This window comes from Myotis yumanensis, unplaced genomic scaffold (genome assembly GCF_028538775.1).
Source record: "Myotis yumanensis isolate MYYU_CA2020_CCGP unplaced genomic scaffold, mMyoYum1.0.hap1 SCAF_19, whole genome shotgun sequence".
NCBI classification, from domain to species: Eukaryota; Metazoa; Chordata; class Mammalia; order Chiroptera; family Vespertilionidae; genus Myotis; species Myotis yumanensis.
In genome coordinates, this window is record NW_027223770.1 from 14,032,427 (window position 1) to 14,045,264 (window position 12,838).

General features: G+C 44.7%; 2 protein-coding genes across 2 annotated transcripts in view; one reads left to right on the forward strand and one right to left on the reverse strand.

Annotated features, from left to right (window-relative positions):
* The first annotated feature begins 680 nt into the window (after positions 1-680).
* TBRG1 (transforming growth factor beta regulator 1) lies at positions 681-8,119 on the forward strand. Its single transcript, XM_070399996.1, has 9 exons — positions 681-1,028; positions 2,980-3,050; positions 3,632-3,864; positions 4,675-4,811; positions 5,095-5,241; positions 5,808-5,905; positions 6,477-6,587; positions 6,995-7,140; positions 7,777-8,119. The coding sequence occupies exons 1-9, from the start codon at positions 882-884 to the stop codon at positions 7,917-7,919; spliced, it is 1,233 nt and encodes a 410-aa protein (XP_070256097.1). The 5' UTR covers positions 681-881; the 3' UTR covers positions 7,920-8,119.
* A 1,973-nt stretch (positions 8,120-10,092) lies between these two features.
* The window catches only part of SIAE (sialic acid acetylesterase), a 42,215-nt gene continuing 39,469 nt past the window's right edge, over positions 10,093-12,838 (reverse strand). The window contains 2 exon segments of the mRNA XM_070399995.1: positions 10,093-12,451; positions 12,453-12,659. Of these exon segments, the coding sequence (XP_070256096.1) occupies positions 12,383-12,451; positions 12,453-12,659 (276 nt within the window). The 3' untranslated portion in view covers positions 10,093-12,382.

Consider the following 12,838-nt stretch of genomic DNA (forward strand, 5'->3'; position numbering starts at 1 on the left):
ATTCCCAGTGTGGGGTGTGCAGGAGGCAGCCGCTCGGTGATTCTCTCTCATCATTGATGTTTCTCTCTCTCTCTCCCTCTCCCTTCCTCTCTGAAATCAATAAAAATACTTTTTTTTTTTTTAAAGAAGCCTTCGCTACCACCTCCGCCTTCCCCAACTGGGTGCTGCCATATCATCCACTACCTGCCTGAGATAAAACTGACTCCACTGTATGAATATTACCACTTTACCGCCTGGCTCTCCCCTTAAATAAGTTTCCTAAACATTCTGCCCTGATAAGAACTACATATTCTTCTGAATAAATAAGTGACCGATGAGTTACTTGATAACATTACAATGTTGGAAGCACACAGACCCAGCCTCTAAACAACCCTGTATGGAAAAAGTTTGTGCACCAAGATGCTCTCTGATGACCCAAAAGTCAAACAACGCGGAAATAAATATGTAACATTCCTCTGCCATCTCTGAAATATTGCGGGTACCAAGTGTAAAAGCTGGTGTTGACAGCCGTGGGCGGTGGGAGCTCGAGGTTCGCGCTGGGAGGGTTTCCGCCGGTTTCTGCCTCAGCCCAACCTTCACGGTCCTCTGCTACGCACGCTGTCGCGAGTGACTGAGGTTTACGTCAGCCGGCGCCGTGCTTTACGTTAGTCGGCGCCGTGACGTAACTTCCGGGCAGGGTTACTTCCGAGGCAGCCGCGGAGACAGGAGGCGCCGCCTGCCTTTGCGGGTTCTGGCCTAGCGCGCGGAGGAGCGTTCTGGAGAAATCGGTTCCTCGGGGCCCGCTTCCGCCAGCGCAGACCCGCCGAGGCGGGCGCCCCGCCGCCCCTCGGCCGGACGCCGATGCCCGCCGAGCCCGGGAGGCCCCGCGGCGGGGCCTGGCCATGAGCCTGCTGGGCGGCCTCGCCCCCTCGCCGCGGGCCGCGCCGCCGTTCAAGGCCAGGATGAAAAAGCTCCCGAAGCGGAGCCAGAACGAGAAGTACCGGCTCAAGTACCTGCGGCTGCGCAAAGCCGCCAAAGCCACGGTGTTTGTGAGTCTCACGCCGCTCGGCCCGTCGCCCCGACGCCCGCACCCGGGAAAGCTTCCCCCCAACCGTCCCCTTCCTGGGGGGCGGCGGTCATCTATGTGTTAGCCTTGGCAGTGCACGTCGCTTCTCGGTAGCCCCGTGTCCTGGGACAGGCCACGTCCTTCTGTAATCCTGGTTCTTGTCTGTGAGATTGAATAACTACCCTGCGAGTTGCGAAGATTAAATAAGGGAAGGAAAAGGCTTTGGTGTCTCGCTGTGCCCGTAAATTCTAAAATTCTAGCCAGTATCGTTATATCCGCAACACTCTTGGGAATGCGTCTGGTTTGCAAGAGAACCCTGAGGACGAGGCACCGTCTTTAACATAACATCCACGCCCAGCGAGACGATGGGCGGAAGGGCGCTGTGTCGGAGCCCTGCCCGACTGGACACCGCGATTCTCGTTTCTTCATTACTTACCGTCCCCCCACCCCCCACCCCGCCCCAGCCTATTTCCTCTGCACCGGGCACCCCTTCCCGAAACAGATACATGCACGAAGCTTTCAGCAACGTAACCCCTTCCGACCTCCTTTGAGCCTCCCGTGTTCCTGCCCCGCTTTTGCTGTAGAGGCGCTGGGGCCCCGGGCGCAGGAAGGGGCTGTTTGCCAATGTCTGGCTCCGCCCAGGCTTGCTCGGTGTTTGGCAATAGGAGTGGAGTCCTCAAAGGTCCTCCCCCCTGGTCGGGATCACCCACCACCTGACCTCTTCTTCCTACCCAAAACTTGGAAAATCCTTCAAGCTGTTTTTGGAAGCATAAGGACAGGTTTGGAAGGGAGCACATTCATTCCCCAAACATTTACTTAGCACTTGCTGTGTGCACTGGAGAGAAGTAAGCAAAGTCCGATTAAGAGGATCGGATACCTTATTCCCCCCCCCCACCCACCCACTACTTGTCAAAGGCACATAAAGCTTGGAGCCTCTGTTATTAGAAGGACTTTGGTTCCATTAAGTGTTACGTAAAGGTTTTGTGGAGAAAAGCGCTGTTGTTTTGCACATTCAGGGTTTGAGGTCCCACCTTGTGGAATGTCCAGCTTGGAGCATCCCCTTCAGGATTGAACGAATGAGTGAATGAATGAATGATGCTTGGGAAATAGATTGAGTCGTCAGTACAGGCAGACAGTACTTGGATAAGGAAGTTTAAGCATTTTACATACTGGAGTTGATTTTGTTCATCCCATTTTTCTCTTTAGGATTCATATTGCACGGGATGCTTTGGGTTAGGTTGGTTTTCTAAGCCCCTCGAAGTGAAAGTACTTGGGAATGGGTATTCATATTTTTATGGGTTGAATTTAGGCATCTGTGGATTTAAGCCATATTCCCTTTTCTCTGCCAAAGGCTACCCTACTTAGGATGACTGTACATCTTGGTTTGCCTAGAATAGCCATAGTTTACCATATTGTTCTAGCGTTATCATTAATAGTGCCCCCTTTTTACTCAGATACCCCAGTTTTGATAAATTCTATAATTACCCTGACTCTACCCTTACCTACAGGTTCTTTTATAGTTTGCACAGTAGACTAGTTCTTCCTTCTTATCTAGCAACAAAGACTTCTTTGGTTTGAAATAGAACTCTTCTTCCCAGCATAATACTTTGATCTTTTATTCATTTTATGTGATTACTAGAGGCCCAGTGCATGAAATTCTTGCACTTGGGGGGTGGCCCTCAGCCCAGCCTGAGCCCTCTCGCTATCCGGGCTCCCACCACCATCACTGCGCTCACCAGCTATGAGCCCAGCTCAGGGCTTCTGGCTGAGCAGTGCTCCCCCTGTGGGAGCGTACTGACCACCAGGTGGCAGCTCCCGCGTTGAGCAACTGTCCCCTGGTGGTCTGTGTGTCACAGTGACCCGTCATTCTGCTGTTCAGTCCATTTGCATATTAGCCTTTTATTATATAGGATATTTCTCTTTTTTTTTTAAAGGAAAATGCTGCTATTTGTGATGAAATTGCTCGTCTTGAGGAAAAATTTCTTAAAGCAAAAGAAGAAAGACGGTGAGCAGACTTCATTTTGTGTTCAGAACCTCAGTTTTGGTGATTGATATGGTGTTATCGCTCTGGGGATTTCTCTCCAGTGGGAGTTTTGTTCATTGCACAGCCCGCTGGCCACTGATTAAGTAGAGAAACCTACACCCTGTGGTATTGGCTCCTGTTTACTCAGGTCGTGTTAGACCAATAGTGATGAGACAGCTCCTCTACTCATCTCTCTGATAAAGCCCTCTTGCTCCAACTAATAATCTAATTATAACATCACAATTATAAAAGAAACTCTCTTATTCTGCAAATATTTACTCTGTGCAAAGCACAATGAGTATATATACATCTGCAATTCATGATATATGCCCTTCAGAAGCCTAATACCTTCCAGATGCAAAGAGATACACTGCAATTCTTTATCCTTGGCTCCTTGAGTATTCCCCTCTGGAACTTTATTATTCTCAGCGTCCAATAAGAATGTTATCTTTATGAGTACATTAATCTTTATATATAGTTCTGGCTTTCCCAGAACATAAGTAAAATACTGACCTGAGATGAAAGGGAAGTTCATACATCTGCTTCCTCTCCTTCCCACCTAGGTACCTGCTGAAGAAGCTCCTGCAGCTGCAGGCTCTGACTGAAGGGGAAGTGCCGCCTGCCGCTCCTGCTCACAGCTCCGGTTTGCCCCTGGCTTATGGTGTGGCCAGCTCTGTGGGAACTCTGCAGGGAGCTGGGGCCAGTTCCGGGCCCAGCACTGGGGCTGAGGAACCATTTGGGAAGAAATCCAAGAAGGAGAAAAAAGAAAAAGGCAAAGAGAATAACAAATTGGAAGGTACCTCAGAGGACATCTCAGTTGCGCCAGTGGCTCAGCAGTTACTGACAACGACCTGATACTAACTGGTAGACACACACAGCCACAGATATCCTTAAACTCTCATCTGGTCCTTAAGCAGCCCTCATAGCCTGTGAAAAACAAGTGGATCAGAGCCACTTTGAGTGGAAGAGTTCCAGTTAGACCTGGTCATATGCGAAGGGAGCAGCTAAGGCTTCCACCTTCTTCCTATCCCCAACTCTCTGGGTTGCCTTCAGTTCTGTCTTTCCTAGACGCAGGGAAACGACCGATGTGGCCTTTAGAGCACACTGCTGGCTTGGGACGTTTCTGATCTTTAAAAGTGAAGTAAGAGGCCTTAAAATGTTCAAGGCTTGCCTGGCTGGTGTGGCTCAGAGGTTGAGCATTGACCTATGAACCAGGAGGTCACATTTAGATTCCCAGTCAGGGCACATGCTGGGATTGCAGGCTTGATCCCCAGTAGGGAACATGCAGGAGGCAGCTGATCAACGATTCTTTCTCCTCATTGATGTTTCTATCTCTCTCTCCCTTCCTCTCTGAAATCAATAACAATATATGTATTTTTAAAAGTACAAGGCTATTAGATCCTAAGCAGTAATACTAAAAGTGGTTACTGCTAGGTGGGTGGGTTAGAAAGATACTCAGGGCTTTCGAGAAAAGTCCCATGTGCCCATTCAGTGAGTGTGTAGAACCAGGATTGGCGTATTACTCTTAGCACTTACATGTAAAGTTTTCCTTTCCCCTTAGCATTGGGAGGGGCCTAAAGTGGGTGACCCCAGATTTGCGTTTCAGTTCTGAAGAAAACATCCAAGAGAAAGAAAATGGAGGGAGGTGCTCGCAAGCTGGCTCAGCCCATTGCCCTGGACCCCTCAGGACGGCCTGTGTTCCCCATCGGACTGGGGGGGCTAACAGTATATAGCCTGGGGGAGGTGAGTGAGACCAGCGATGTATAGAGAGGAGAATCAGAAATATGGGAATGGGGTTGAGCCTTCCCTCCCTCTTCCCACTAGTAGCAGCCCCTTGCTCTTCCAGACCAACCCCAGAAAGTCTCCAGTCCCTACGACCAGGTTGGTTTTGTCTGCAACATAGCCTACACTCTTTCTGTGTGATTTGAGTCACTCTTTGCAGCCCCAAAGTGGTTCCAAAGGCTACCTATGGACCTCTGGATTCTCCAGTGACCTCAACTGCAGGTTGGGGGAATCTTTTTTACAGATCATCACCGACCGACCTGGCTTCCATGATGAGAGTGCCATCTACCCTGTGGGCTACTGCAGTACTCGAATATATGCCAGCATGAAGTGCCCAGACGAAAAGTGTCTGTATACCTGTCAGATCAAGGATGGCGGTGCACAGCCACAGGTATTTCTCTTTGTAAAAATTTATCGAACTTTGTAGAAAACTGGTCAAGGAATTAAGTTGAATAGCTCTGTTACAAAAATACTTCCTTGGCAAAAATTCATATTAGTATAATTTTGATCTAACAGTTTTTTAATAAATAGTCAAGGTATTTTGCAATTCAAAAAATACAGAAATTGAAATGGGGATTTGCAGTCAAATGGCCTATACTCCTCTTAGATGTAAAATGATATGGAGAATGATTTCACTTGTTTTTAAGATACCAGTTGCATTTGTACTTATAGGTGTAAGTAGATAGGAAGGGGTCTGGACAGGCATGTAACCAATTAAGTGTTGACCTCTGGAGAGCAGTCAGGCCAGGAGTGTAGAATTGAGACCGTTGAAGGACTTTCTGTTTTCTTTGATTTGTGTGAATTTTAAATGGCACTGTAAGAAATTGTCCCCACCTCCTAGTATGGTATACATCAGCTTCAAGTTCCAGAGTAAAGAACAGTTACAGGAGTAGCATGACTTTCTCTCTACTACTTTTTCCTTGAAAAGTGCTCTCATGGCTTCTTTATGTTTCTCAGTTTGAAATCGTTCCTGAAGATGACCCTCAGAATGCCATTGTCAGCTCTTCTGCAAACGCCTGTCATGCAGAACTGCTCAAGGCCATAAGGGATACTATGTAAGTTGACCAGCAGCTTGAAGACAAAAAAAGATCACTTTGGTAGGGAGAGACTTTTTCTCTTGCTTTTAATGAGCAGAGATCCCCATTTTATCCAATGTTTCCTTTCATCCTTCGGATGTCTTAGCAGCTCGTCTCCAGAGTGTCCACGTCAAGAAAGCTTACTCTGGGTGTTCATGCCCACATTCCATCCCTAAACCCATTCTCATCTCCCTCCAAGCCAGTGGTTCTCAACCTTCCTAATGCCGCGACCCTGTAATACAGTTCCTTACGTTGTGGTGACCCCCAACTATAAAATTATTTTCATTGCTACTTCATAACTGTAATTTTGCTACTGTTATGAATCTAATGTAAATATCTGATATGCAGTATGTATTTTCATTGTTACAAATTGAACATAATTAAAGCATAGTGATTCATCACAAAAACAATATGTAATTATATATGTGTTTCCCGGTGGTCTTAGGCGACCCCTGTGAAAGGGTCGTTCGACCCCCAAAGTGGTCGCGACCCACAGGTTGAGAACCGCTGCTCTAAGCGCTCGGATTAAAGTTCTCCCTCTCCTATTTAGGGGGAAATTAATGCCTGACCTGCTTCCATCTGGAGCTGACTTTTTTGGGTTTTCTCATCCAACCATCCACAACCTGATCCAGAGTTGTCCAGGAGCTCGAAAATGTGTCAAGTAAGTGTGGTCAAATCCATTCCCTTGAGAGACGTTCCATCATCAGTGGCCAGGGACCTAAACTGTGGTTCATTTGTACATTTACTGAGCCGCTGCTGTGCACAGCATGCTTGTTCCTTGACTACTGTGCCTTAGTATTGTCTTAGCCTCTGGACAGGGAAGCAGAAGCCAGTACCTCATGTATGTAATTGTCATTTTTTGTGTGTACCATGACAGCAAAGGAAATCTGCAGAATAATGGGTCACTAAAGAAGCCTTTCTATCTTTTGAAAGTTTCTTTTTTTAGTTCATATGTTATTAGAAACATAGTGGAGAGAGCTACAGAAAAAAGTACCTGGTCCCATTGGAGGACAGCATGGGCTGTGGCTAACAGACAGCTCTTGCTAGTGATCCCCTTTGATCCTGCAGTTACCAGTGGGTGAAATACGATGTGTGCAAACCTGGAGATGGGCAGCTGCCCCAAGGACCGCTGGAGAATGATGCAGCTGTAAGCTTTGAAGCCTTTCAGAGACAGATCTTTGATGAAGATCATAGTGATGATCCCATTCTGCAAGGTATCTTTTAATATTATCTTTCTGGTTTGAAGGTTTTCCGTATTTAGGCCCTCTTCATCCATAGCTGAGTTCCCCAAATGTCAGGGCAGTAAGTGATTCAGGCTTTCACTGCTCCAATCTTTGAGAGTCCTGAGCCAGGAGGACCCACTGAAGCTCTCCAGCAGTCCCCACTGAAGTCACAGGGCACGGCTGTGATCATAGTAAGGCAGGGCCCACTGAGAAACTAGGGTTTCTCATTTTCTACTGAGGTTACGGTTTACGATGCAGGACTAAGATGCCAAGTGGGATAAAGGGGATCAGGTCAAGCAAGGCCTTGGTCCTGCCTCTGTACCATGGATTCCCTACCATAAATGGAAGGAGCAATTGGGATTGGCACTGGGATCATAGGGAGAGCTTGAACTGGAAATAAGAAAACAATTAAAATTCTCACTCTTTGCCCAATATACTATATAACCTTAGGCAAGTCACTTAAATCTATTGCAGCCACAGTAAAAGTAAATGTCCTATCTTACCCAACAAGGATGAAATTGGGCTGACAGATGTAAGGATGTTAAGGATTTAAAGGAATATATATGTATCTGATCAGCCTCCTGAGATTTCTAGGCAACACTGAAACTTAAGGAATTTTCCCCCCAGGATCCTTGGACCTTCCGGAGCTTCAGCCTACAGCCTTTGTGTCTTACCAACCCATGTTCCTGACAGATGAACCCTTGGTAGATGATCACCTACAGCACTTGAAGTCTCCATCGCAGTGCAGCCCAACGCAGTCTTCAGATTGAATGAGAAGGGATCAGATAACCACATCATTTTCATCATGATGGTTTTAACTTCAACTAAAACTTAAAATATATGGAAAGAAGCAGCAATTTAAAAGTGAAGATTAAATTAGCACATTTTGTCGTGGAGGTTCCCATGGTGACAGTTTTCCCTGAGAAAAACTTCACCTGCTTTATTTTTAGTAATAAATTTCTCTTGACAATTCTGCTTATTTTCATCTTGTCATCAGGATATGATCTGTTTTGCTTAGCTCTGCCTCAGGTAGAGTAAACTTAAGTCCTTTATTAACCAGAGTGAGAGATGGCTGCTGACGCATAAAGGAGTAAGACCCCGACAACCTTCTACCCTTGATTCTGATCCCAGTTCAAGGCATGTTAATTCCCAGCCCTGCACTGGAAATGGCTGTTTTATTTTTGTGTCGGTGTCATCAAAATCAAGTCCTGCTCATCCCCAAGCTGGAGAGTCCAGCCCAAGGCACACTCCATCCCTTTCTTCACATGTACATACCCTTGGAGGGGACCAAAAGGTTATCTTTAACACTGTCTACATTCTCTTTGTGATTTCTTATTGGAGAATGTGCTTTTAACTAAGTACATTGAAACTGCATGATAACACAGATATAGAAAGGATTGGGGATTGGCTCCCAGCCTCCGTAACAGACTCACCCTGTCATTTCATTAACCCTGTAATAACTCTGCACTCGGTGCGAATGAATTGTCTGGACCCTGCTTATGGCATTAAGGTGGAGGCTCACCACCTCACCTCATCCTGACCACAACAGTTGGCTGGATGGGCAGCGAGGGCGTCCCAGTGAGGATCCATCTTAGTACCAGGGCTGGCTGGAATGGAGGAACAAAAGGACCCCAGGAGTAGAAGATTGGGGAAGGAGTGGTGAGAACTGGATTGTCACTGCACTACAGTTCATAACTGCTAACTGGGGACAACGCAAATGGGATTCAAATTTTATAGGAATGAATCTGGGCAGCAGAGGGAGGGGCCCAGCAGTGTTGAGAGCACAACACACGTCACTATAAAGTATTAGAAGCAAGTAACATTAATTTTACAACTCTTAGTTATAGTCTTTATATTTTGTATAGCTTTTACAGTCCAAGAATTAAGTATTATAATTGGGATTATGGAAAATCGAGGGTAGAGTTTTACTCAAAGCTGTTAATGTTTTAATACTTTTGTTTTGTAAGTTGCCTGAACATATCTGTACTTACACAGAAATGACATAGGCTGCTTTTATCATACAGAAATTATCTTTCCATTCCATTATAGCTTGAGTAAAACATATTAAAAGAAAGGCTCATTTTAAGAAAGACATTTTTTTAATAAGTGTGCAGTTTATGCTTATTAAAGAGTGTTCACTTTGTAGCTTTCCAAGAACAGAAAGAACCCATTTGCTGTTCTTAGGGAGTCAAGATGTGCATCGATTGAAACTTTGGTATCAACTATGATGTGTATACATGTATTTATATAAATATCACACATGCATTCACATGTATGGGAATACATGGAATGTCAAATGTTTTTCCTATGGATCATTTTTAAAAACTTGAAAAATACTGCCTTATACTTAAAATATCTTTTCATCTACTGAATTGTTAAGGATGTTTTGGATTTGACAACGTGCAATATCAATGAGAATGAGATAAAAAATGGGACTATACCTTGTTGGGAATGTAAACTGTTGATCCCTTGGCAAGATAAAGCTGTTGGTATCAAAATTTTAAATATATTTGTCCTAAACCTGTTATTCCACATTAAGGGCCCTAGGGAAATTAAGTGTGGTGTGATGTTTGCAAGTAACAATTATCACAGTATTAGTGATACTGTGGAAAATTACAAAAAAATTGGTTGTCCACTAATGGGGAATTACTTAAAGAATGGGGCTCCCATCCCTGGCCACTGTGGTTCAGTTGGTTGAGAGTCATCCTATGCACCGAAAGGTCGCAGGTTCGATTCCCAGTCAGGGCACATACCCAGGTTGTGGGTTCAGTCCCCAGTTGGGGTGCATGCAGGAGGCAACCGATAGATGTTTCTCTCAAAAAAAATCAACATTTTTTTAAAATGGGATTTCCATAAAATGTCACACTAAATCTATATTCAATTTACATAGGAAAATTATTTTGTTAGAATAAGTAAAAAACAGATTAAAAATAATATCCAATTAGTGTGTAAAATATGACCCAAACAAATCAAGTGACTTTTCACCACAATATTAGTGTTTCTCTCCAAATGATGAATTTTGGGGTAATTTTTACTTATACTTTTTATTAGCGCCCAAATCATCTACAGTGATTATAAATTTCATTTTTCAAACAGTAAAATGTTATTTCATTTGAGAAATAACCTGAGTTCCCATGGAATTTTTTAAATTTTCAACAAAAATAAATTTTATATGACTTCATTAACATATCCACTTCCTAATCCTCATTTTTCAAACTGTGTGCTGTAGGTGTTTGGGGATGAAAGGAACCTGAGCTTAACTATCTAGTTTATAAAGTAAAAAAGTTACAGTAAGCTAAGGTTAATTTTTTTTTAATTTTATTTAAAAAAATATATTTTACTGATTTTTTTACAGAGAGGAAGGAAGAGGGATAGACAGAAACATTGATGAGAGAGAAACATCGATCGGCTGCCTCCTGCACACCCCCTACTGGGGATGTGTCTGCAGCCAAGGTACATGCCCTTGACTAGAATTGAACCTGGGACCCTTCAGTCCACAGGCTGACGCTCTATCCACTGAGCCAAACCCATCAGGGCAAAGGTTAATTTATTATTGAAGAAGAATATTTTATGTTAATTTAGAGCAGCCTACGTGTACAGTGTTCATAAAGTCTACAGTCGTGCACAAAATGTCCTAGGGCAGGCCTTCACATTCACTCACCACTTACTTCACTGACACCTGGAGCAACTCCAGTCCTGCAAGCTCCTTTCAAGGTAAATGCCCTGGACAGAGATGTACCATTTTTTATCTTTTATACCATTTTGTCACTGTACCTCTCATATGTTTAAATACACAAATACCACTGTGTTAAAACTGCCTACAGTAGTACAGTAACATGCTGTATGGGCTTGTAGCCCAGGAGCAGTAGGTTACACCATCTAGGTTTGTACAAGTACCCTCTCATGTTCACATGACAAAACTGCCTAATGAGGCATTTCAACCTGTATCCCTTCAAACAATGTGTGACTTACACTTTCATTTCTAACTTCCAATAGACACACAATTGTCAAGAACCGTGAGCTGTTTTTAATCAACCAATAAACAGCACTGATTCTTAACAGTACACACAAGAGCCCTCTTTCACATTTGTCCCATGGGATTATTTTTCTAAATACTTATCAAGTAGCTTCACTTCCAGCCTCACTTTTTTCTTCCATCTGGATTATCGTTTTTATAGTTAAAACTCGTACCTTTAAAGAGCCAACATGTATTTTTTTTTTGTTACTCCTCACTGGAGGATATTTTTTCCATTGATTTTAGAGCAAGTGAAAGGGAGGTGGGAGGGAGAGAGAGGAGAAAAACATCCGTGTGAGAACCACATTAATTGGCTGCCTCCCGCACAAGCCCCAATCGGGGCGGGGAACCTGGAACCCAGGTATGTGCCCTTGACCAGGATCGAATCCATGACCCTTGGGTTTGTGGGTGGACGCTCTGATCATTGGGCAATGCTGGCCAGGGCCTGAGATTTATAATGATCTCTAACGACCTGCTTGCTCCTCAGTGACCTCCAATGTCACATCTTTCTAAGCTGGTGATCCCCAGGACCTGTTACTGGCAGCCTGAGCATCGTCTCTACCACACTTCATTCACCTTTCTCTTCATTCCTAAGGCTGGCCTCAGCACCTTCCCAAAATGCCTACACATGGTTCTGCTTTGTTAGCTTTCACCATCCACATTATCATTATTGGAACTGAAAGAGCAGAACTGTATTTGGCTTAGAGGGAAACATCTAACACCTTGTCCTCTTACACCCAGAACTGGGGAAACGAGGGTTGGAAGAAATGTCAAGGCCATGTGGGCCAGCTGGATGTTTCACTCCCAGTTATGAGAAGTAAATGACATTGAGGTTCAATTTGCTTGTAGGCTGGCATGAGTCCAATACAGGCGCCAGCCCAACTAGAGGACAAAAGGCAGGCATTTCATTGTTCACCAGCCCTGGCTCCTCTCAGAATACAGGCAGCCCCGGGCTGGCTGGGAAAGCTCCAGTGAAGTTTTTCTGTTAATTGCCTTTAAAAGCAACAGTTGTCATCATTTAAACTAAATGCCCAAATCTAATTTTTAAAACATGCAATACCTGACTATTTAGTCATGGCACTGACCTCTTTTCCCTTAGATTGTCAAATTTAAAAACAAAAACAAAAACAAAAAAACACCCAACAGCCAACACAATAATAGCTATTGGTGTGAATGAATCAAAATTAAATCTACTTTTTTGTTGTCATTTACTTATGTCTAAGATCTGATCCTACTGTACTCAATCATCGCAGCCTTGCTGTGATGTCCAGGCATCTGGTTTGCAATTAAAAGCAATGAAGGGAGGGGCTGGCAGGGAACTCTTGGGGTCGTATAGGGGACACAGTTTATATTCGCAAGGCCAAGGGGCCCAGGCATAGCGGAGAGCGGCCACGGCGCCAGGACAAGAACTGATATTCAGGGCCAGGGTCTGGGTGGAGGAAGTGTTCATGGGAGCTGGAAGCCACTTGCACTGATGGTCACCACAACAGGAGATCTAATGAGAGAGTCATAAATAGGAAGGGTCAGGTCAGGTAGAAGGATGCTCCTGGAGGCTGGGAACTGCTCTTTGAGACAGACTGTAGGGAGAGAAAGCCACTTTGGGCCACGAACCCACTTTCTACAGTGACCAGAGCAAATCTGAGTCAGTCTGGTCACTACAGCCACCGGTTGACA